Source organism: Sander vitreus, chromosome 2 (genome assembly GCF_031162955.1).
Source record: "Sander vitreus isolate 19-12246 chromosome 2, sanVit1, whole genome shotgun sequence".
NCBI classification, from domain to species: domain Eukaryota; kingdom Metazoa; phylum Chordata; class Actinopteri; order Perciformes; family Percidae; genus Sander; species Sander vitreus.
In genome coordinates this window covers 24,512,467-24,536,287 of record NC_135856.1, presented here as the reverse complement: position 1 = coordinate 24,536,287, position 23,821 = coordinate 24,512,467, and the positions used below count along the sequence as shown (strand labels likewise).

General features: G+C 39.8%; 1 protein-coding gene across 4 annotated transcripts in view; it reads left to right on the top strand.

Annotated features, from left to right (window-relative positions):
* The first annotated feature begins 3,175 nt into the window (after positions 1–3,175).
* The window catches only part of inpp4b (inositol polyphosphate-4-phosphatase type II B), a 144,988-nt gene continuing 124,342 nt past the window's right edge, over positions 3,176–23,821 (top strand). Inside the window, exons 1-3 of one of the 4 annotated variants that reach the window (XM_078262421.1) lie at positions 3,176–3,402; positions 9,159–9,203; positions 21,969–22,087. In XM_078262421.1, the coding sequence (XP_078118547.1) occupies positions 3,318–3,402; positions 9,159–9,203; positions 21,969–22,087 (249 nt within the window). In that variant the 5' untranslated portion in view covers positions 3,176–3,317. Of the gene's footprint in view, positions 3,403–9,158; positions 9,204–21,968; positions 22,088–23,170; positions 23,339–23,821 lie in introns of those variants that run through there. The other 3 variants (XM_078262428.1, XM_078262436.1, XM_078262444.1) reach the window with 3 other exon arrangements.

Genomic DNA, 23,821 nt, shown 5'->3' with positions numbered 1-23,821 from the left:
GTGTGTGTGTGTGTGTGTGTGTGTGTGTGTGTGCGAGAGAGAGAGATCTGCAAGAGCAGGATTGTTTCATTATTTGATTGTTTCATTATTTGAGAAGCATTTACCAGTAGAAAAAACTCAAAGCTATAAAGTTGTATTCATTGGTTTTAATCCACATTAAAGCCAACGTCTTTACTAAATATTGTAATATATTTGATCTGTCAGTCTACTTAGACTTTTTGCACACCAAATTGTCATTTGTTTTTGCTTGTGCTGGCACCCTAGGTGTGCAGTGGCTTCTCTCTCTTTGCCGTTTTCAGAAATGAATGGCACAAACAAGTTAAAATCAAAGAAAGGGCACCCAGCAGGGGTAGCGGTCTAGAAGGTCAATACTTTAATGTTGTTGTTATAGTTCTTGTAGTTGCCATATATAGCATGTTGTTTTTATGTAACCACAAATAAAGCATTAATGCAAAATAGATGTTAAAAATTCAACAAAACAAACTACAAATCCATGTAGTACACATGTAGGCTAAATATCAAAATCTGTATAATCAATATATGTATAATTTCATATGCAGGTATTTTAGAAAGTTCCCCTAGCAAATGTTCTGCCATGCTCATTTTTGGCCAGTGTGTATTTACACCATGGGATGTCTTATGCTGCAGCTTTTACTGCACTTCAGTTGTGTAACCCTGGCGGAGGTATCATGCACCCCCGACTCAGCCGTGAATCAAGCTATTGGCTCTCTTCAGTTAATACTATGAAGGAGTGTATCACAAATTCTAATGGGTCTCAAGTGCTATTGGAATGAGTAAATGTGAGGCTATATTCTGCAGGCTTTGGGGCCGAATAGCTAAAGAGGGCATGTTTATTTTCTTCTCAGTGTACTTGTAGTATTCTCCATCTGTAGTGCATTGTCTATTGATTTTCTTCAGCCCCCTCTATCAGTCAGGCTTTAATAAGACAACACATGTCGCCTTTGAAAGAAATGCATTACAATGTTAATGGATCACTCCACAGATCCGATTGCCTCTGTGCTGGTTGTGTGTGTTTGTGTGAATGTGCGTGTATGTGTTTGCCACCACATTTTCATTAAAAGACAACATTCATCTTGATGGTTTTAGGGTAAAGGGGTGGAAAACAAGGATAATGTGGCACTAGAAGGATGAAGGGGAGGAGGGAGTAGTAGAAAGTGAAGAAGAAACCTCCTTGTGCAAAGTGGATTCATCTTCTGTCTTATTGCTCCTGCAGGGACCAATTTATCTTCATTTAGGTTTTTGGCACCAACCCCAGTCCAGCCTCAAGAACACAGGAGCTCAGTGTGGCTCTTTGGCCCATGTGGCTTGCATCTAGGGCTTGACCAGTACTGCCTTTCAAAGGCTGATTATATTGTGTGAGATTTCTGACAATCAAAAAAAATAAAACCTTTAAAAACCCTTTTTATTAAAGAGTATAAGAGAATTATTTAATATAGAACTTCAAACACACTTCCAATACTTTATTTTGTTTAAATTGTATTAATGCAATCAGTATCTTTTTATAATACATAAAATAGCAATTTGATTGACTGATGTAAGTGAAGACCCCTTTGGTTCACTTTAAACCATGTCTTTAATTTTTTTCTTCGTAACAGTTGCCTATCATGCTGGTTTCGGTTCTGTTTCAGTTTTTAGTATCTACTCGGAGACCAGCGGCTGCCTAAAAAAGGTCGAAAATGAATCTAAAGAATTTATGAATTATCAATAGAGATAGTATGGACATTTAATGATGTAGCAAACATTTTATATAGTTTCAACATCCCTCCCATTGAATTAATTGTTTGTATTCCCGCATAACTCATGCTAATAATTTAATGGGTCACATCCATTTAAGATTGTGCAACGTTTCTTTGTAGCTCATACACAGAAAACTCATCAAAAGAAAATCATTACAGATATGCAAGTAGCATAAAAAGTAGTACTTGCTTTTAGCCCCTTTGTAACAGATTAAAAGCCACTAGTTATGAATGATCTTTGTTTATATGTTTTGTCAGATATTTCAGTGTTTACAGTTCAGGGTGATGCTTCATGTTCCAGAATACATTTTATAGGTTTACCTCCTTTAAGAGTTTGAGGCTGCTGCCCTCTGTGTCTTTATTGAGCTTTAGTTTAAACCACAACACAGTCTCCATTCAGCAGGGTATAAATTAACATTGATTTTAGTTACAGTCTTACTGTAGCATCATGGCCTTGGTGGCCAAATAACAAACAATAACCTTCACAGTATGAGTGGGTGGAGAGGTGGCGAAGGCAACAAATAAAGACACAGTGGAATAGAGAGGAAGAGAGCTGTATTATTTTGCTCTTCATTACCTATGAATCTTTTCTCACCTCATTTTCCAAAAACTAGCAGATGTCCAGCCCAGATGTGCACTGTGATGCAGATATATGTTGTCTAAATAACACAAGAAAATTCTATTATCTCTGTCACTTTCTCTGTTTAACCTGTTGATTTACCCTGTAGTGAAGTTGCCATTTTGAGTAATACTCAGCAATTACATTCAACTGCTCTAAAAACTATCACTGTACTGTGAATTTGATCTTGCATTCTCCCTCCTTTTCCCCTCCTCTCCCTGTCTGCCATATGTAACTTCCAAAATCACATGCTGCATGATGTTGGCTTCTCCATTTGCAGCTCAGCAGTCAGATGCTTGTTAATTGTGTTGCTGCTAGAAAAGGAAAAGAAGGGTTGGTGGAGTGGTGAGAGGTGGCTGGAGAGGGGGAGGCAGACAGATGTCAGAAATCAGAGGAACCCCTGCTGCCATGTCTGAATGCAGCGTTGCCTGCGCAGTGAGAAGAGAAAAGGAAAGAGCTAGGCAGAGTGGTCTCTCTCTGGCTGTGTTGCGCTGTGCAGTCTGGATCGAGGTGCACTACTGACAGCCCAAAGATTGATGGATAGAACTGTGTATCGCACATAACATCGATTCTGTTCTGCTTTCTCTTTCATTCTCACTCCCCCATCACTCCTCCCTTCCCCTCTCTCTTTCCTACTCTTCCTCTCTCTCTCTCTCTCTCTCCCTCCCTCTCTCCCTCTTGTTGCTGCTCCAGGTCCCTCGCTGGTCCCTCTTTTCCATATTAGTTTCCAAAAGGCATCTTAAATGCTGCCAGAGAGCGCGCTGTGAGGCAGCAAAAAAGCGAGGCAGCAAAAAAGCGAGGCGAGCGGATTGCTATCTTTGTGACAGCTTTTCCGCTTGGCAGGCTGCGTGTGAGCCAGGGAACTGGACTGGACTGTGGTGTTTCGTGGAGGAGGTGGGAGAAGAGGTGGAGGAGGGAGAACTGAGGGGACAGCTGGACAGATGGAGGACGGCACCCAACAACTGGGACACTGCATGGTTGACATGAAGGAGCTGAGTGCTAACCCTGAAGGACTGACCGCTGCCGGTGAGCTGACTGCACTGTGTTTCCCTGTCTGTCTCTTAATCGGTCTCCTTTACCTCTCTCCTCTGTCCTTCCCCATACAGTTAAACTCTGGAACACCTTGTCTGCTATTAGAATTTATTCTGTCTCCTCTACAGTATCCCACTATTTCTATAAATACGTGTCTCAATGATCTGCGTGTGTGCGTGTGTGCGTGTGTGTGTGTGTGTGTGTGTGTGTGTGAGAGAGAGAGAGAGAGAGAGAGAGAGAGAGAGTCACAATTATCAATAATCACTGAATGACTAATGCCTCAGGCTCACATTTTTGCTCTTATTACAAAAGAACATTACTTTTATATCCCATTAACAGAAGGTGTTTCTAGGTGAATCCTGAAAATGATTTCACAAAAATGAGCACACTCTGTCCTACCAGACAGTTGATACTGGAGTAGTAATGATTATTTTTTGCAATGTCATGTTGATAACTTAATAGTCAAGTGTCTCCACAAATGATTAGAGAGAATGGATTTTAATACGTAGTGGCTACCCTTCTACAGGTTTCCAATTAAGGGTTAGGTTCTGGCAGTTTGGTTGAATTAAAATCAGAAATAGTTTGTCTCAGAATGTGAGCAATTAAGCCTGCCTTACCTAATTTTGGGCAACGCTAAATTTGATTTAGTGGAGCTGCAGAGTTTGAAGTTTGAAAGACACTGTTTGTTGACTGTTTGTATGTCTACACATTCTCGTGTCTGTTTGTACATTTGTGCCTGTGTGTGCATGCATGTGTCTGTCTGCGTGTGTTCCTACATGCACGTGTGTTCTTTGCTTTTTTTCATGCAGTCATATTCCATCCAGCCTGAATGTGTTGTCACTAATGACCACTGGCAGAGGCAAACTAGATGTATCAGTGCCCATCACAACAGGAGAATGCTAAAGAGATTAGCCATATCAGTGATGCCACAAATCCTGCTCTCAAAGTTTAATACCTTTGCTCACCAAAAGGACAGACACTGCATGTAGCGCCACTTAGCACTTACATTGGCATGCAAGCTCAACACCTTCCCAACACCTTCTCAATCATCTTCCCCATGGGGATAAGTAAATGGAGGCGTAGAAAAAGGAATGAAAGCACAATGCATGATGCCTTGTCTCTTTTGCCTTCGAACCACACAGATACCTGCTGAACCAGCTTACATGCCCAATTACACACATGCAAACACACACAAGAGGAAATAACAAAACATGTACACACCAGTACATCCTTACATAAATACACACATGCACACATGCTTATACTCCATTACAGTTATGACCTGATTGCAAACCCTAGATATACTACTATAAAATCACACAGTCACAGTTTGTAGATGACATCTGACAGGTGTGGGAGTTTAACAGTAATGACAAACACCTCACTGTACCTCTGCTTTGTTTTTCCCAAGCACCCTGTGAGACAAAAGGGAAGCGCAAAGCACATAATTACCATGTTTGGTACGAAAGGCAAGTTGACAACCTCGCATTAGTCTTCAGTCACAAGGTGAAATAGTTTATCTCCTCCTTCTTGACAGGAGAGAAAAGTGGGTGCTGCTCAGTACTTATTAAGGTGGGGCTGAATTGGCATTTTACACACCCCCCACCACCATGGGTAAAATTATGTTATTTTACCTATTAACTATTCATAACTGAATTTGCATACGGGTATGTGAGTTTTTAATGAAAGCTGCAATGCAATTGATGGATTTTTCATTGCACAATGCTTGACATCACAAAACTATTGTAGAGCAAAATGTCTCACTCCGTGCCCTTGTTAACCCTCTACACTCCATCTCCCATCGACGCGACAGTCAAGACCTCCTCAGCACACCCAACTGATTCACAACACTTCATTAAATGCTGGCAACAAAACCATCTGTCCCCTCTCAATCTCCCAGGGCAGTAATGTGACGATAACTCACTCTCCCATTCAGCACCACTTGTCCTAATAGGATGCCTGTTTGTGCAAACATCAATCGTGTTAGCGGTATGTTAGCCTGGCTGATGAGGAGGATGTGCAGGTGTTGTTTAGGCAATTTAAACTACAGAATAGAGAAGAATGGAGGAGGGAAAGATAGGACAAAAAGAGTTAGAAGAAAGAAAGATTGCAATTAGTGTGCGTGTGATGTAGAATTGGTGGTGGTGTTTGAGGTTGAACGGTTTATTGAGAGACAGACAGTTATACTGTATCCCCGAAACATGAAATCCCATGTTGAGCCAGCTACGTAAGTTAATTATTAATATCTTCTCAAAATCCAAAGTAAATGATATTCAAAATATAAACAGGATTTGTTCTTAGGCACGGGCTCTTACATGTAATATCTATTCATGAAGAAGATAAGCAAGAGTGATTAAGAATGTGTGCTATACCCACTGCGAGGGGCTTTATCAGAGCTCTTTTTGGAAATTGCTTGATTTTCTTAGTTGAGCTGGAAGCGCATGATGGGGACCGGAGCAGCGAGAGGCAGTATTTTGGAGCTTTTCCACAATTATTTTTTGTGGTGTCAGGAATAAGGGAGCAATCCCAAGTGGAATCTGTGTGCGCTCTCCCCCACATTTCCTACTTCCATTCCTCCTTTTAGAGGATTTGCTAGAAGCTAGTGAGTGGTTATCCCACTGTGTAGTGGGTGAGGAAGCAGGGCAATGAGAAGGGTAGAGGGTTAAATGATCTTCTGCAAGACGGACAATTTAAGTCCCTGTACATTAATTAACTTTGTCATTCCAGAGAAATCACCTAGTCTGCTCACATCCTAATAAATTACCCTCTCCTCTCCCTTCATGCCTTTTCCCCCACTGATACCACCCGCAGACAGGGGGGTGATAGATTGGAGGTACAGTGGGGCTGTGCTGTTATTTCTAGAGCCAGATGAAACTGCAGTATAGCAGGCAGGCACACCTCATTTGCTTTGGGCCCCTCTGGGAGTTACATCTGCATGTGCCGCCTGCTGCCTTGCTGAGCTTATTACCATATTCATAATGCCAGCGGATATCGATTTTAAATACCACACCTGTTCCATTTTTCGCCACATACTTATCCACACATTGTAGCTGGATCACCTGTGGGCTTCGTGTGCTACAGGCGATGTGATTGAGATGGACAGCACAGGTGGTTGACCTTTCCCTGTGTGATGGGTAATTATTGTAATTGGACTTTGTGTATTTGTTTGGTCAGCCTGATTCTCACCAAGAGGTTAATCACATGTCAGACGTTCAGTGCTCGAAGACAAGAATGGTATATAATCAAATGTCAAAATGTACATAACCGGTGTTCTGTCCTCAGGTTGGGTACGCATAATTTGTCTATGATTTTAAAACTGTAGATATTAAATCCCTGTGAACACGTGAACAACCATTTCCAGAGCTACACTATTTAACGTCATGTTTTCGTTCTCAAAGATGTAACATAACCATATACAACCACCAGTCATATAATCAAAGCATCTGGCATGATCCTTCTATTAATGTGTGTATGTCTCATGATCAGTATACCCAACCCATATCGGACTCAGCTTTACCTCTTATCTGTATTCAATTAGTTCTGCAATGACAGATATTTTCCACCGCTTCCTACCACTCAAGATAAGTTGGTGTCTAGCACAGATGGAGTCCTCCAAAGTACCTGGGCTGTTCAAGTGACAGTCCCTTATAATGGCACCAGAGACAAGACCCAACAGCTGGCACCGTCTCAACCCACCAAGCTAAAGGGCTCTATATTGCCACCACACAACATGTCATCCAGGCTTATAAAAGTTTCATTAGCACTCACAAGGAAGCCTTAGTGGTGACAACATGAGGAGATATGACCCCTGAGGAATGGGATGATGAGAGTAATGTGAAAACGAAAGTATATTTACATACATAATTGGCCTATATGTGTATGTGTTTGTGTGTTTACTCGCTCACATACTTCAACTACGCATGCACTTAATTAATTAGACGGTTACTGTACTTGTTTGCATAACACATATTGCGCCAAGTTTGCATAAGCCTGTTTATTCAAATGTAGCCTATCCTGATAGCAGCTGACAAGCTAAATTCTCTGACACTCGTGAAAACACTGGCAAATTGATTATTCACAATTTAGTCAACATATTTGCTGAATTAAGATTTGCAATTGCACGTGCATTTCTCAGCCTCAGTTGGCAAGTGACTCTCAAGAGGGGGCACCGGGTAATGCTAAATTCCCATAATTGAGTATGCTTGTTATTAATTAGCAATCGCCGTATCATTGTTTGTTTTGCATGAATTTTAATTAAACATTCCAAAGAGTTATGTACTGTATTGGCATTCACATTATTAAAAGTTGTTTTTCTTTGAGTGCAAAACTCTTCCTTTCTTTGTCAATGGAAGATCCCAGGAATACAACGGTTAATATACAGATGATACAGTGGGTCAGTGGTTGCTGGTGTTATCTTAGGATAGGCAGGTTTTTATGTCTTTCCAACATGCAATCTTGTCTTGCACTGTTTCTTACCTCATTATTGCATCATTTTGTTGTGGGACTGTTTTTTCGTCAGACCTAAGTAGACTTGTTCTTTGCAAAGACCTTGAAGTGTGATGAAAAGGCTTTACAAATAAACTGACCCGCCGACTTGACATAAAAGTTGCCAAGAAAGTGTGACTGAAGTAGTTAATATAATAAAACACAATAAATCATTTTTAGTGATGGATCCTCATTATATAAAATGACTATTACCTAAAGCCGCGTGGCTCCCATACATCAGTTAGCATCGAGTATCCATGGCCCATTAGTGGGGTTGATGAGCCTTAGTGAGGCCAATTGTGTCCAAGCACTCCAGGAAGAGGATAGCATAATTTAGTGGTTTAGGGCTCCTTTACGTGTTGCATGCAGGTGTTTCATCCGTTTGGTGTTTGAATGGTTGTGTGTGTCGGACTGGCAGAGTGATAAATGAGAGACATTGTTGGTGACAGATGATACAAGCAGTCAGTCCTCTACTCATCATTGTGGCATAAACCCTCAAGGACGATGGATACCTAGATTCTCTTGTTCTGACACTTACAAAGAATGCAGTGTGTTTGCATAATCTGAAATGAACAGTTACACCTATCACTGTCATCCTGTCATGCTCCTAGCATGTTAAAATACTATCTCTAAAGATTTGTGTTTGTGCTGATAAATAAAGTAGTTTCTGTCTCCACGGTGATGCCGCATTGATGAAAAAGGATCCGATTTCAACCCCTTAGTCTATTTTATATTCTGCATCTATGGGAAGGAACACGTCTTCTGTGCTGAAACAATTAGGCAATTAATCAAGTAGTAGATTATAGTAATTGTTAACCAATATTTTTTGTCTGGAAAGAAAACATGCTAAACATTTACAGGTTACTGCAAGCAAAATATGTGTAATATATGGCTTGTTTTGTAAAGTGATGTCTTTCAGTTTCAGACTAGTCATACTGGTTATTTGAAGATGACAGCTTGGAATCTGGGAAATTGTGATCACTATTTAATCACTACTTTCTGACATTCTATACCCTAAAAGATGAATTGATTAATTATAAAAGTAATTGTCAGGTCATTCATTAATAAAGTACTCATTTAATGGTACACCCACACGTCTTAAACCTTAGTAAAGTCCAACTGCAATAGTTAACATTCTGATTCACTTTTAGTGTGTTATTGCCTTGATTTTTGCCATTGTTCTAATGTTTACTTTTATCTCCTATTCCCTCTACTTCTGTCTCAACTCAACTTTCTTTCTTTCTCTCTGTCTCTCTGTCTCTCAGGTGTTTTTCTAACACCCAAGCTGCCTCAGGTGGAGTTCAGCCTTGGTAAGTCCTGTGTTTACTCTGTGATTCAAGAGTCATTTTGAGAATATCCCATTTGCTTTTCTGACATCTTTGTAAGCACATTAGATACAGTAAAATCACTTGTGTGGTTGCACACTTCTAGTAATGTCAAATCCCTCTTGCCTGGTCCAGAAACACAGCGAAGGTGTGTGTGGCCCATCAGGCCCCCTTGGCTAAAATCCAATTGCAACTGTTGTGAACACACACCAACAAACAGCCACATGCTGACAGTTACACTAATGCAGAAGTCAGTCAGAATTACTGGCATATCTGCCGACATCCTTAATCTTTTCTCAATGCTGACACAAACGCATACCCCAGGTATGGTTAGAAGAGACAAAACAAACAAAAAACAGACAGAGAAAACATTAGAATGGCAAGAAATTCTATTTCTAGACAATTCATTGTGGCTCAGGTCAAGGTTCCTAAAGTGAAAATCCAAACAGAAATATTCTTATGGTCTGTGACAGAAGAGATCGACAGCATCAAAGACTGGCGTCTTGGCTTCCTTGTTTCTATCTTTCTGAAGCGACTGCAACAAAGGCTTCCCACTGTTGTGTTCACAATAAAAAAAGAACGACTAAATACAGATATTTCTGGAATGCACATTACAATTATTATTTCATCTCAATAATATGATCAAAGATAATTTCTCCACAGCTGTATTCTCCCTAGTGTCACGTAATGACCTCCAGGCCTGGGCAGTGCTTAGTGTCTTATGACCATCAAAACAGTTTTCAATGTGTTTAAACTGCATCTGCATGTTGATACATCATGAACACTTCCATTGCCATTGTGGGCAAAATTACAGTGAGCCATAAAGACATGTAATCAGAGTTCATTGTGGGGCTCAATAACAAATTCATTATTAAAACATGCACACACAAGTGCACACAATTGGGTGTATGTGCACACAAAGTAGCAAAGTACAAAATAAGCCTTTTGTAATGGTTTTGGTATATAAAGGTTCATTCTATTTGAATTTCTACTCAAATTGTACTGTAGAAATGTCTCACTTGAATAGAAACTATTTGAATGTAAATGATCTGTCATGGTAGAACTACAGCTGTAAGCTGGAACAGAGAAATACGGTGTTCCTCTTTAATTGCCCTGGTTGAATGTGTGCTCAATGTACAGTACATCTGTCAAACCCTCAATGACATTATTTAATTTCTATAATTTTGTATTGTAAGATATGTGCATATTTGATCAAAATAAATATTGAAAAGTAGAATAACTTTTCAGCTCTCAAATGACCTTACACGTTTAAATACTTAAATGCGTTGAATGTGTTACCCTAACCCTAACCCCTCTTTTCTTCGGAAAATTAAATGCTAAAGTCATTAATAAGAGTACCTAGCGTTCAACCTGCACTCACTCCCAATCCCCTAGCCTCTATGAGGGCTCAGCAGCAGCTAGCTACCCCGGTACCAACAGTAGATCTAGAGCAAGGCAAGTCAAACTTAAATCATGAAACACATTTTATACACAAGAGGAATCTCAGTGTGGTTTAAGTGAAAACTATAAATGACAAAGAACCATTCACAAGCACCCTCCGTATAGACCAGTGCCAGATGACCCCAGAGGTCTGGGTGATTTGTGGCTTTTGTGCATGTTCATGTGTAGTCTTCACTACATATATTATATGGGTCTGGACAGACATGGATGTAAACTGCAACTTGGTTGGTGGAGGCAGACTACTGCGAGGCGGTAATTCTAGTTGGAGTCTGACCCAAAGTACAGAAACAAGTCAGGATATCTCAGCATCATTCTTTTTTCAATCTGTCTCTTGTTTGTCCCCCAATTATTTTGATGCACAGTAATTAATCATTGGAGTAGCTCTTTAAAACAAACAAATTCATAACGACACTTGCACTTATTATTACAGAACATCCTCTAGTCTTTGCTACAGACAATGCAATACCTAATACTAGCCAGGTGAATTTCAAAGTAATCAATTCAAGTTTAACAATATGACCAGTTGTTAAATAGCAAACTATATAAAGCCGCTCAGCTTACATGGACTATTCACACAGACTGAGAAAACATTTTGTCCTTACTTCTGCTTACATAAAGTAGAATGCAATGGTCAACTGCTTGCTAGGCTCATCACTTTTTCAAACCAAAAATAATGAGGAGATTTGTGTGTGTTGGTGTTTGCCTCAGTTTTGACACTGTGTCATAAAAATCTGATGTTAAGAATCTTCTCTACCCCAAAATGTAAGATACATGGAAACAAACTCACCGGAGAAAATTAAATCATTTAAAATATCAACCAATTTAAAACGGTGAGCCCTGTGTCTTAGAGACAGTGGGTAGGGGAATTATTCCATTTCTTTTTCTTACATTAACCCTTGTATGAGAAGTATTGATAAAACCAATAGTTAGTCATTTATTTATCTTGTTTTGACCCCCAAGCACCTCATTAGAGTAAATAGTGCCCTGAAACAGTGGTTGGCAGTGTATATACAGTTATGCGTATTCACACACTAATGCTGGCACAGACAAGATATTAACTGTAGCATATTTTAATTTGAAACATCTCATACACTTGTCACTCGTGGTATTACATTTTGTATTTGTTTAACAGAATGACAGTGTAAATGACAGACGTTACACGTTACAATATCAGGTCATTTATGTGCGGTAATTAAACACAGTAAAAGCAAAAGTGTTGAGTTGGAGTGTTACACGACAGAAAGTTTTAAAGTACATTGTCAATATTCAAACAATCAAACTTTTCCCTGTAAATGTTTTTTTTGCAAAAATATCCAGAAATAACAGATGCAAATGTGCTGTGATATCTGCTTAACAGGTGCACTTGGAATTATACACAATTCATTTCAAATTTGAGGCCCCATTCACATATGAAATGACAAATTACAGGCATTATATTTAAGTACATCATATGCTTGTCAATATCCTTATAAATTTACATGATTGAAAAGGACATTTATCATGAGCAGCCCCTTTCTCCCTCAGTTTTCCCCAGACCCATTGACAAACAGGTGTGCAAATGGCGGCACATGCAAATAATGTTGTCAAATTAACTGAAGCATTGAAATAATTATCATGATGAATAAGCGTCTTCTGGAGATAAGCATTTATTCTTGTCTCCTGTGGCAACTCCCAGGGCTCCCCTCACGATTAATTGGAATTTAGATTCATTGTGGGGTCTCAGAAGCCCACTGCATCAAAACTAATTTCCAGCAAATTCGTCTTGAAATAGCTCAGCATACTCCAATCACACAAAATAAATACAGCATAGTAATTGAAGCCTCCAAGGATAGGCAAACATTATTACTCCAATTGCTCAATTGTTATGGTAATTTAGGAATCGGTCTCAGTATACTTTGTTAGTTGAGTCGCTTGACTAAAATTGCAAACCACGTCATTGTTGAATTAATTCTCACCTAAGCTAAAGCAAGTAATTCACTAATAAATGACCAAAATCTACAAATGTTTTTTTAAGGCACTCTATCCTACGCTCAATCCATTATTTGAATCTCTCTCACTTTAATAGACCATGCTCCTCTTTCCTGCTTCCATGTCTCCCCCTTATCAATCTCCCTTCTCACTCAGGCTTTCTTCCTCAAACTCAAAATGCCTCTGTAAAGGACTCCCTTATCCTTACCCCTTGTTGCCCTCTTTATTTTCCTTTCCTGCTACCCCCACCCAGCATCATAATAGCTCTGACCTTAGAGGGTCAGTTGAAGTGTCATATCCCTGTAAGAGAGCCAGTCTGGTGATGCATTGTTGGGCACCCGGTCCCATTTCAATCACCACTCTGGCTGTGGTTAACTGTGCAGCGGGGTAGGACAGATCCCTCTGGCCAGTCAAATATATGTCCCCTGAGGCAACTGATGGGGACAGTCAGCAGCTTATCTGCAGTATCCCATCTTAGGTCTTGAAAAGACAGACTGAAAGAAAAAAGATTGAGTTATTTGGAGACCTTTGTGGCCTCTAGCGATTATGTTTGTGTGTGTGTAATGGCATGCAGCACATGCTTCAATTGTATGTGCATATACAGTTTGTTCCTCTCTTACCCCTACAGTGTTGACAAAACAGACCCATCACAGGCACACAGATGTTTGTATGAATATCAGTGCCAATCAACATATTTTTCATTACTAAGTTTTGGTTTGTGCCTGCACACAAACTCCTCTGCTTCAACCTTCCTCCTGCATAAGCAAGTGTGAGACCTGCTTTAATGCGAGTCCAAAGGACCTGGCACTACGATCTCGGAAAGAGAATGTGGAATCAGAATTTGCCCTTAGAGATAATAATGCATGAGCTCTGCTGCACTGCAAGAAATTTTACAACTTTGTCTTGTAGCATTTTCCCAACAACAACTGCTGAGAGAATCAGACGCTCTGAATGTTCGTACTATTACCAGTCATAAACAGGTTTGCCCTTTTCCTCAAGTCAGTCTTTTAAAGGACAATTCCGGCGCAAAATGAACCTATGGGTTAATAACATGTGTACCGAGTCAACCTTTCTCTTGTTTCACATGTTTTCATGGTAATCGAATGTGTATGTAGCTTAAAACAAGCTAGCATGAACCGCTGATTAGCATAACGCTAGGCATTCAGGGCACTGGTAGAGTAAAAATAAATCGCTATTTTATTATTATTATTTGTTCGACTGATCGTGACTGTTTTCCCAAGATGGCAATTGCCTGTATACCCGAAGGTAATGTCTTTATAAACTATCTTTTTAATAAACTGTCTGTACACTTACAAAGTTCTCAATGCTTTGGTTTACATGTAGGGACCCTCATTATGCTACCGTTGAAGTGTGGTTCTATTTTGAGCCTTGTTAGTGGTATAAAATAGGGATTTATTTTTACTCTACCAGTGTCCCGAATGTAAGGTGACCAAATTTCTGAGACAAAATCTGGGGACATTTTCAGCTCAGAAGCGTAAATATCTCCAAAACAGGTAATGTTTTTATCTTTGTAAACTTAAAACGGGGACACTGTCCCAGGGGCGTCACTAGACCTAGAGCTGCACTGGGGCACAAGCTCCCCTAGGGGGGGGTCCATGGGCATGCTCCCCTGTAAGAATTTTTTTGTCTATTTTAACGTTTAAATGCCTCAATCTAGTGCACTTTGAAAAGAAATTCAGACAACAAGCAGGAGGTGTTCTATGTGTGGAGTAGTTTTGGAGACATGCCTCTTTGTAATTGTTGTTTCTCTTTGTAAAAATACTCCCCCAAATTATGTATATGCCTATTTTTGAAAAGTAAGTGATGTAGTATAACCAGCAGAAGACTAATTATATGTGAGGGAAGTTTAGAGACACAACTCTATTTAATTATTCAAATATTAAATGTTTTTGGCAAAATAATATTGCCCAAAATTATGAAGATGCTTATTTTTTGAAAGGTAAGTGCTGTAGTACAACCAGCAGGGGGGCTTCTATGTGTGGAGTAGTTTTGGAGACATGACTCAACAAGTTATAATTGAGGTAAGTTTGGAGACACTACCTTATTTAATCATTTAATTAATAAATATTTTTGTTGTATCTCTTTTCGGTGTTGTAGTTTGTAGACCGTCCCTAAGCACTCGTCTTACTACTGTCTCACCGCCGGCTGCTCGTAGAGACCAATGTTATTTCTCCAGCTTGGAGGACGGCTCGTTTCGATAAAAATGAGTTTGTAGCTCGTTGTTTACCTTACTACAGAAGGAAAGATGCGTCATTTGTGATTAAATAACATTTCGCTGCAGAGTAATTGATCCCCGAAGTTCGAATCTGTGAATATCTTTCTAACTTTACCAAAGTTGAGCACTGAGCAGCGCTTGGTCTGGCTGTCTTGAGCCTGCGCGTGTAGGTGCGAGACTATACATTTGGTCAATGTTTTCTTTCTTTCATTCCAATTTCAGGTCTGTCAGTCACAGTGAAAACCGGGGACATTTCCGGGGACAGCTCCAGCCGGGGACAGGTCACCGAAACCGGGGACTGTCCCCGGTTAACCGGCGACGTCTGGTCACCCTACCCGAATGCCTAGCGTTAAGCTAATCGGTGGTTTGCGCTAGCTTGTTTCAAGCTACATACACATTTGATTACCGTGAAAACATATCCCAGAGAAAGGTCGACTCGGTACACGTGTTATTAACCCCTAGGTTCATTTTGCGCCGGGAATTGTCCTTTAAGCTGGACAGACACTGCATGAATTAAGCTGATGTTTACCCTACTTTGGTCACCCCTGATTTATTTCACAATTGGGCAAATTTCGCAAAAATCAGTTTTTTTATAAGGTGTCACAATGCCTGCTGTATTGCCCAAACGATCAACAATCTGGCTCTTGGATGTTTGTTTAGATTTCTGGCATTTGGGAAATTTTGTTTGGCTTGAATTTTGAGCAGTTCCAAGGTCAGCTACGTGACTGCTTCAAAAGGTTCATTACAAGCTGTAGTAAGATTATTTTGATGTAATTGGAGTAGTAATTCAAATGTTGTGGTTAACCGTGCTGCGATAGAAATAAAACTGAATGTTGCTGCAAAACAGACCATATTGTCCGCATCTTCTCAGCCACCTTCAGGCCCATATTGCTTTTTCTTATTCTTGCTTTTTGTTCAGTGTATACTGTTCAAAGTTATTCTGCCTTTCTTTTTTTTTTTTGAAGCAGCTAGATTGTTTGAATAAAACTTTATCAGTGTAAGCACCCCACTTCATGACGGGTCGATTGATCCGTACATTGTGAGCATAGATGTCGGAGGAGGTGTAGTGCAAGTGTGATTAAGAAATGCAAAGGGCATTTGTCTCTTTGCTCAGTGATGCATACTGTATGACCACCCTCAAGCATGTGTTAAACACACATACTGAAATTGAGACCCTGGGTCACATCAAACCATGTTTCATTTATTCTCTTTCATTACTTCCTCTAGTTTTGGGGGAAAACATGAGATGTTGATCAATGCTTTTAAGTCCAAGTTCTGAGGACTTTTAAATCTTACAAAGTGCAGTCATGCTGCATTATAGCCTTGGCACCAAAGGTAAATTCATTATGATTATATGGCCACTATTCAAATTTCAAAAAGGGTTTTAAATTTTGTTTTAGAAACCCTTAATGTCAAATCTAATGGATCATAATCTTTACAGTATGACAAATTACTGAAGTACTTTTATTTTTGCTGTAAAAACTGCTTAGCAATAAATCCATAAAATGTATACACCTACAGTACCTGGGGGGTACATCAACTTACCAGCCTGAACAACTAAAGGGTCCTTTAGTTACAACTAAAGGTAACATTTTTTAAATTCATTAGTAACCAAATCCAGAGTTATTAAACTAGGTATGATGAACGCGCATAATGGACGCGAGCAGACCCGCGGGACTGTGCCCGCCCGCTCACATGACTGTTCTCCCAAAGTCCTGTAGCTGTAATAATGGATATAGCTAATGGTTGTAATTCACCATGTGTTCTATTAATACGTCCACGGTATTATCTTATGATACACCCAAAGGATGTATCTATGCTGTAAAGCCTGTAACGTGAATGTAACGTCATGTATGAAGCGTTTCCCAAACTGGCGGGGCTATCGGCTAGTAGCTATTAGCGGTAGCTAGCATGGATGTATTAAGAGAATGGTAATACCATAATTAGCTATATGCCTATATAACGGTACTACAGACATAGCTAGTGATTATATCGCCTTGGTTCTCTCTTATGATACGTCCGAGGGCTGTATGCTGTAAAGCTTGTAACGTGGATGAGGGATGAAGCCATGGATGAGCTCTTCTCATGAAACTGCAGGCTAACCTTAATAGCTAGCGCTAGCTAGTAGCACGACATAATGATTAAATCTCCTTGGTTGTCTAAATACATCCATCGTTTATTTAGATAAGCATGTAAACGATGAGGAACAACGAAAACACAATGTTTAACGTAATATTAAGGTTGAATATTTTAGACAATGAAAATGGCGAGTTCATGAGTTTGCCACTTGTAAGAGACACGAGAGAGAAGCTCCTGAACAAGCATGTTGCTACCGGTTGCTACGACAACACAAACAAACTGTTGCTGGTGCGCATGTCCATCATGACGTCATGGGCCAGTCAACGCGGAAGAGCCAAGCTCCATGTTTGCTTTATGCGCTTTTGAGCACTGTCATTGGAATGTACGGGGCTTGCCGCCGAACACTGTATCCAGTTCTCTTAATACATCCATGGTTTGCAAGCCATGATGTATCTCTCTTTCTCATGGGCAGGCCAAATTATCTGGGCAGGCAAAGCAGAGAAAGGGGAGGTAACCTTGCTCCTTATCACCTCATAAAGAGGAGATTCCAGATCGGCCCATCTGAGCTTTCATTTTTTCAAAGGCAGAGCAGGATACCCAGGGCTCGGTTAACACCTATCGCCATTTCTAGCCACTGGGGGACCATAGGCAGGCTGGGAGAACTCATATTAATGTTAAAAAACCTCATAAAGAGAAATTTTCATGCCATTGGACCTTTAAAAAATTGGACAGCCATGTCTCTAGATTTCTGTGGAACGGTAAAGCTCCAAGAGTCAAGCTTAAAACTCTGTCGCCCCACTGTAAAGGGAGGGGTTAACCTACCTGATTTTCAATTATACTATATGGCTGCCCAATCTAAAGCTATTTGGACTTGGACCAAAAACCTAGAACACCCTCCAGCATGGAAACAAATTGAACAATCCTGTACAACTGAGGCAATGTCAAGTAATCAATTTATCCCTTCTTACCATAGCTTGAAAACTGTAACGAACCCGGTGATCAAACTTACAACCAAAATATGGCATGATATTAGAATAAAGCTTCAAAGTGTCCGGAAAATATATAGAGCTACCCCATTCCACTTTAACCCTGCTCTACCAGAGTCATTGAGAGATGTAATTACAAAGGATTGGTACAACAGAGGTATTTGCACATTTGGGCACCTATATGAGCAAGCTCACTTGAAGTCCTTTGAACAACTGAAATCCTCCTACGGGCTTCCTTCTAATCACTTTTTTAAGTTCTTGCAAGTCAGGAACTATATCAGAGTGCAGCAGGGAGGGAAACTTGTCAACCTGGAAGATTTTCAAATAGATATTATGATACAGGAAAAACACAATCCTAAAGGTTTTCTGTCTTTTGCCTATAAGAGGCTCATGTGCCTTATGGAAAATAAAGCTATCAGTGCAAGGGTTAAATGGAAATGGACATTGGTGAGGCTTTCGAGGATGCTGATTAGGACTTGATTTGTGGTAGCTCTCAATCATTCTCTTATAATAGTAGACACAAACTACTACAGTTCAACTTTATTTACAGAGTTTATTATACGCCTGAACGCCTCCATACGATGAGTAGTAACTATTCAGAACACTGCCCTAGGTGTAAAGTTGAAACAGGATCTCTATTCATATGTTTTGGACATGTGCCTGGAGAATGATTGGCTATCTGTTCTGGACATTGTTACAAAAGTAGTGGGGATGGAGATCCCAACCAACCCAAGGCTGACACTGCTGGGGGACAACTCAGTTTTGCCAATCGACTTGAGGGGCTATACACGCTTTGTCAGACTAGCCCTTATTGCGGCTAATAAATGTATAGCCATTCGCTGGAAAAGTGAGGAGCCCACTGGGTTATCCAAAGAGCTGTCTTCATACATACCTTCAGAAAAGATCATGTTTAATCTCAAGAAGAAGCCATTTCTTTTTGACCAGATGCTGGGGAGATTTTGTAACCTTTTTCCACAATAGACCTTCTCTCAGAGACGATGCCCATACTTGAAGCTTACTTACGTTTGAGACCCAACTTAGACAGGTGCACTGCAGCCTTATAAAGGTTAATACTTTAGCCTTTGAACATAATGTGTGTACATAGCATGTCCATCTCTGGAACTGACAACTAATATCAAAATTGATATACTTATTATTTTAACTTATTTTTATATATACATATATATATATATATACACATACATACACGGGGGGATGATGGAAGGTCATTGTTAATGCTGTTTGCATTGTACTTTTTGCTGTACTGATCTCTTTTGTACTGCCCTCTATCTCTGCAAGAAAAGAAAATGAAAATAAATAAAGTGTATTAAAAAAGATCCTGACCAATGGAAGAAATCAATTGACCATACGTATTCAGTCACTCCGAGGTCAGTTTCATATCCATTTATGACTACTTGACTTTGTTTGTTTGATTTTTATTTTGTTTTAAAGTTAAAGTCTCAGTTTATTTATTCTAAATCTTAAGATTTTATTTTACAATAGTTGTTCTCTGTGATACAACACATTTGCACACATACTATACTAATATAATTAAACAGACTATACAAACACTCGCTTCAAATGAACCCTTTAAATATTTTACAGTGTCAGCCAACCTTAAACCAAATATTTTTCTGCTGTTTGGATTAAGTGTTTTCAGTTTCACATAAAATAGGTTGAAAAAGAAGAGTAAAGTCACAGATTACAAAAAAGCTTTGAATTGTTTATGCTGAAAGCGTCCAATTTTATTCCCTTGCTTTCTTGCAGACAAGGGTGTGACAAATGCTCATTAAATCCCTGCTTTGTTTGTGTTGCTGTTGGTAAAAAAAAAGCCAGGACAGTCACCTTGACAGTACAATCAGCTTACCAGTGCTGTTGGAAAATGTTGTGTGTGTGTGTGTGTGTGTGTGTGTGTGTGTGTGTGTGTGTGTGTGTGTGTGTGTGTAAGTGCGTGCGTGTGTGTGTGTGTGTGTGTGTGTGTGTGTGTGTGTGTGTGTGTGTGTGGCTACTGAAGCCTGATTTTAACTCTAAATTGATCACCCCTGATCTATTTTAGAATTGGGCTAAATTTCAGCTGTTGGTCGAAGGGTATCAAAATGCCTGATTTATCACCCAACTGATCAGCGATCTGGCTTTGCGACGATCAGGGATGGATTTCTAGCATTTTTGGTTGGCTAGCACTCCTATGGTCAGAAACACTTTACCATGTGTTTTTTCTCATCTCTTTACCTAACACATCAGAGAGAGTCAGATAAACCACATCTAAACCTAAGAAAAGAGAAGTTTTCACTCTTTTGATGCCCTGCTACTGAACCCTTCATTTCTTTCTGCAACTTTATTCGGTAACACTTTACTTGAAGGTATCGACATAATCGTGACATGACACTGTCATAACTATGACATGACACTGTCATGAACGTGTCATAAACGTTATAAACAAGTTATAAATGTTTAGGACTTCTGTCATTAAGTGTCATTCAGTTTTTGTCATGACAAGTTGACATTGTTTGGGTTGTCTTGATTATGACAACTTGACATTATCAAAGTGACATTACCAGAAGTTGTCTTGGTCATGACAAGTTGACATTACATTTGTTTGGGATGTCTTGGGATCCTCTGGTAATGTCATCCTGGTTAATGTCAAGTTGTCATTACAAAGACATCCCAAACAAATGTAATGTCAACTTGTCATGACCAAGACAACTTCTGGTAATGTCACTTTGATTACTGTCAAGTTGTCATAATCAAGACAACCCAAACAATGTCAACTTGTCATGACAAAAACTGAATAACACTTAATGGCAGAAGTCATAAATGTTTATAACTTGTTTATAACGTTTATGACATGTTCATGACCGTGTCATGTCATAGTTATGACAGTGTCATGTCACAATTATGTCGATACCTTCAAGTAAAGTGTTACCCTTTATTCTTGCTCTTCACTGCCTTTAAAGTGCCTCACACAAGAGATCTTTCCATCTTTAGTTGCTGTTCAGTTGCTTCAACATTAAAATCATGCCCATGGAGATGGAGCTGCACACAAAAAAGCAACCTTCTGCTCTTGCTGTTTTTTTTTATGGAATATAAAATGATATTATCCAGGCTTTTTTTTTTTTTTGCAGAGTAATGTGTGAAACTGACCAGGCATTGCGAGCAGATCAATTGCTGTTTACATGCCAGAATTGTGCTCGGTAGATAAAATGCAGCTCTTGGACAGGATCCAAGGAGGTTACAGAACACAAATTTGTCATTACTGTACTCAAGTGTTTACAAATGTTCATTAATACATACATTCAGAGCCATATGGTGTAATTTACTTGGTATCAGGCCGGACGTTTTTTTATAGGACTGCTACCTGAAGCAGATGTGAACAGAAGAGTCACATCTTGAAAACTAACCACAGAAATTTCCTGCACAAGGTTCAGGAAAAATCAAGCTGTTTTGTTGCTTTTCGACTATGTGTATATATATATACATATATATATATATATATATGTATGTGTATATATATGTATGTATGTGTAAATATGTATGTATGTATGTATATATATGTATGTATATATATATGTATATATGTATGTATATGTATATATATATGTGTGTGTGTGTGTATATATATATGTATATATATATATATATATAAAATAATAGAACACATATGATTTATTTCCTCAAACGTATTGTGTTTTGAGGCGAGGCCTCAGAGAAGTGAGGACAGTAGATTCAACTCAATTGTTCCTTTGTGGTGATTCAGCTCTTTAATGTTTTGGCATGTGACATGTAATCTGACAGGAGATATTTATAAATCCTCCTCCACCTTTGCTGTTTTCTTCTCTTTATTCTTCCATGTGTATTTACCGTGTTTCTCTCTCATTTATTGTCACATTCTGTATTTGTGACTCAGTGTTGTGTGATTTGTGTCACTTATGTGTGTTATTGTAAAGGATTATCTCCCCCTCTCATCTTGATTTTTGTCCTTTCCTTCTCCTTACTCCCTCCATCGTCTCTCCCTCTCTGTAGCCTGTAATGATCTGGTGGCCTCAGGCAGAGACAGGAAGCCCAATGCGTTGGTCCAGGTGGCTGTCATAGATCCCCACAAGCAGCATCTCGTCTCTCATGCCTGCACAGAGATAGTGGAGGTAAGCACACACACACACACACACACACACACACACACACACACACACACACACACACACACACACACACACACACACACACACACACACGACACACACACACACGCAGCTGCCTCTCTCTGACCTTTGACGTTTGTTGTTTTGCTGTGTCTCTGGTTCACTGGGTCTTGGTTGATGTTCTCTCCATCTCTGTCCTCCTTTTTCTCAACCTTTTTTCCCCGCATCGAAGTGGAACAGACAACAGCCGCTTTCCGACCGGAGGGATTTTTGCGGTTCCTAGAATCCTTTTTTTCTCCTATTCCGACTGGACCAATTTGGGAATGGCCACAGTTCCTGTAACTCTTTCAGCGCCTACTTCAGGGCAGGGTCTTTTCCCTTTTCTGCATAGTGGTGGTTAGATGGCTGTGATTATAATAACAAAAGGTCAGTTCCTATGGCCGCTTGGCCAGTGCGAATGCAAATGGAAAAAACGGTTTTGGGGGAGAGTAGTTAGTAGAACTGTTTAGAAGTGGACTGTTCCTATAACAACGTTCCTGTAATTACTTGGTCAGAAAGAGGCTGATGAGCGACAATGAACTTTTTCATTTCCTGTAACACTTACAGTAAGTCCAGACATCTGAAGGAGTTGGTGTGTGGCTCTCAGTCAGTATTATCTCTCAGTATGTACTGTCAGTATGTGTTTGTGGGTTCAACTGTGTGGGAGTTCCATACAGTGAGAGTGTTTTTGTGGTCTTTAACCTCTTTAAATGCTCCTTTTATTGCCTACAGTGTGACAGTGCTGTTGCCAAGGCAACAGTCACACAAGTGTTTTTTGGGGCGGCAACAGCTGCCCCATGTCCCACTATGGAACGCCCACTTACACACACATACAGTATATACATACACACATTTTTTTCTCTCCTCATATGAGGGCAAAGCTTCCTGACGCATTTTATTTTCCTGCTAATCCAGTAAAGCTAAATGAGCATAACAGTCTCTTTCAGAGACTGCATTTCAACTGCTTTTCCCCTCAGTCCTGTCAAGGGAACAGCTGTGTGTGTGTGTGTGTGTGTGTGTGTGTGTGTGTGTGTGTGTGTGTGTGTTTGAGCATATGTGTGTAGAAACACAGGATGTGGTAGGATATTGTATGCTGGCTCAGCCAGCTCTGCAGACACTCCGAGTGCCGCTGGAGTTTTGATTTCATGGCTGTAATGTTGAGGATTTGGAGTAGGACCTGAGGATATGGACTGCTTTCGTCTTCACAAAAACCGGGTATGTGCGCATTCTGTGTGATTTTATATTGTTACACTGTTTTAAAAGAGAGGTTTGCAGCCTCATAAGAGGTGTTTAAGATAGTCTGAGGAGTTTTCTCTGGCATATATTCATTTTATTAGTCTGGGTAGTGTACAATAAGTGAAGATGTAACATAGACCAGTATTTTTAGCCATTCACACAGAAATCAGATCAATCCAATCAGTGATATTACTATTATTTTGAGATAAATAATGCTGTGCCCAGAGGCATTCAGCATTAAAAAAAAATCAATGTGACTTTGAAATCCTCTTTGAATGGTGAGTAAGTGTGTTGTTTAGAGGAACAGAGGTCACTTGTTAGGACAGTGGTAACCGGTAGGTTTCCCACTCATACTTTGCCTTCCAACATGCAGCAGATGTTCATTAACCTGTGTGGCCAAAGGGAGGTGTGTGTGTGTGTGTGTGTGTGTGTGTGTGTGTGTGTGTGTGTGTGTGTGTGTGT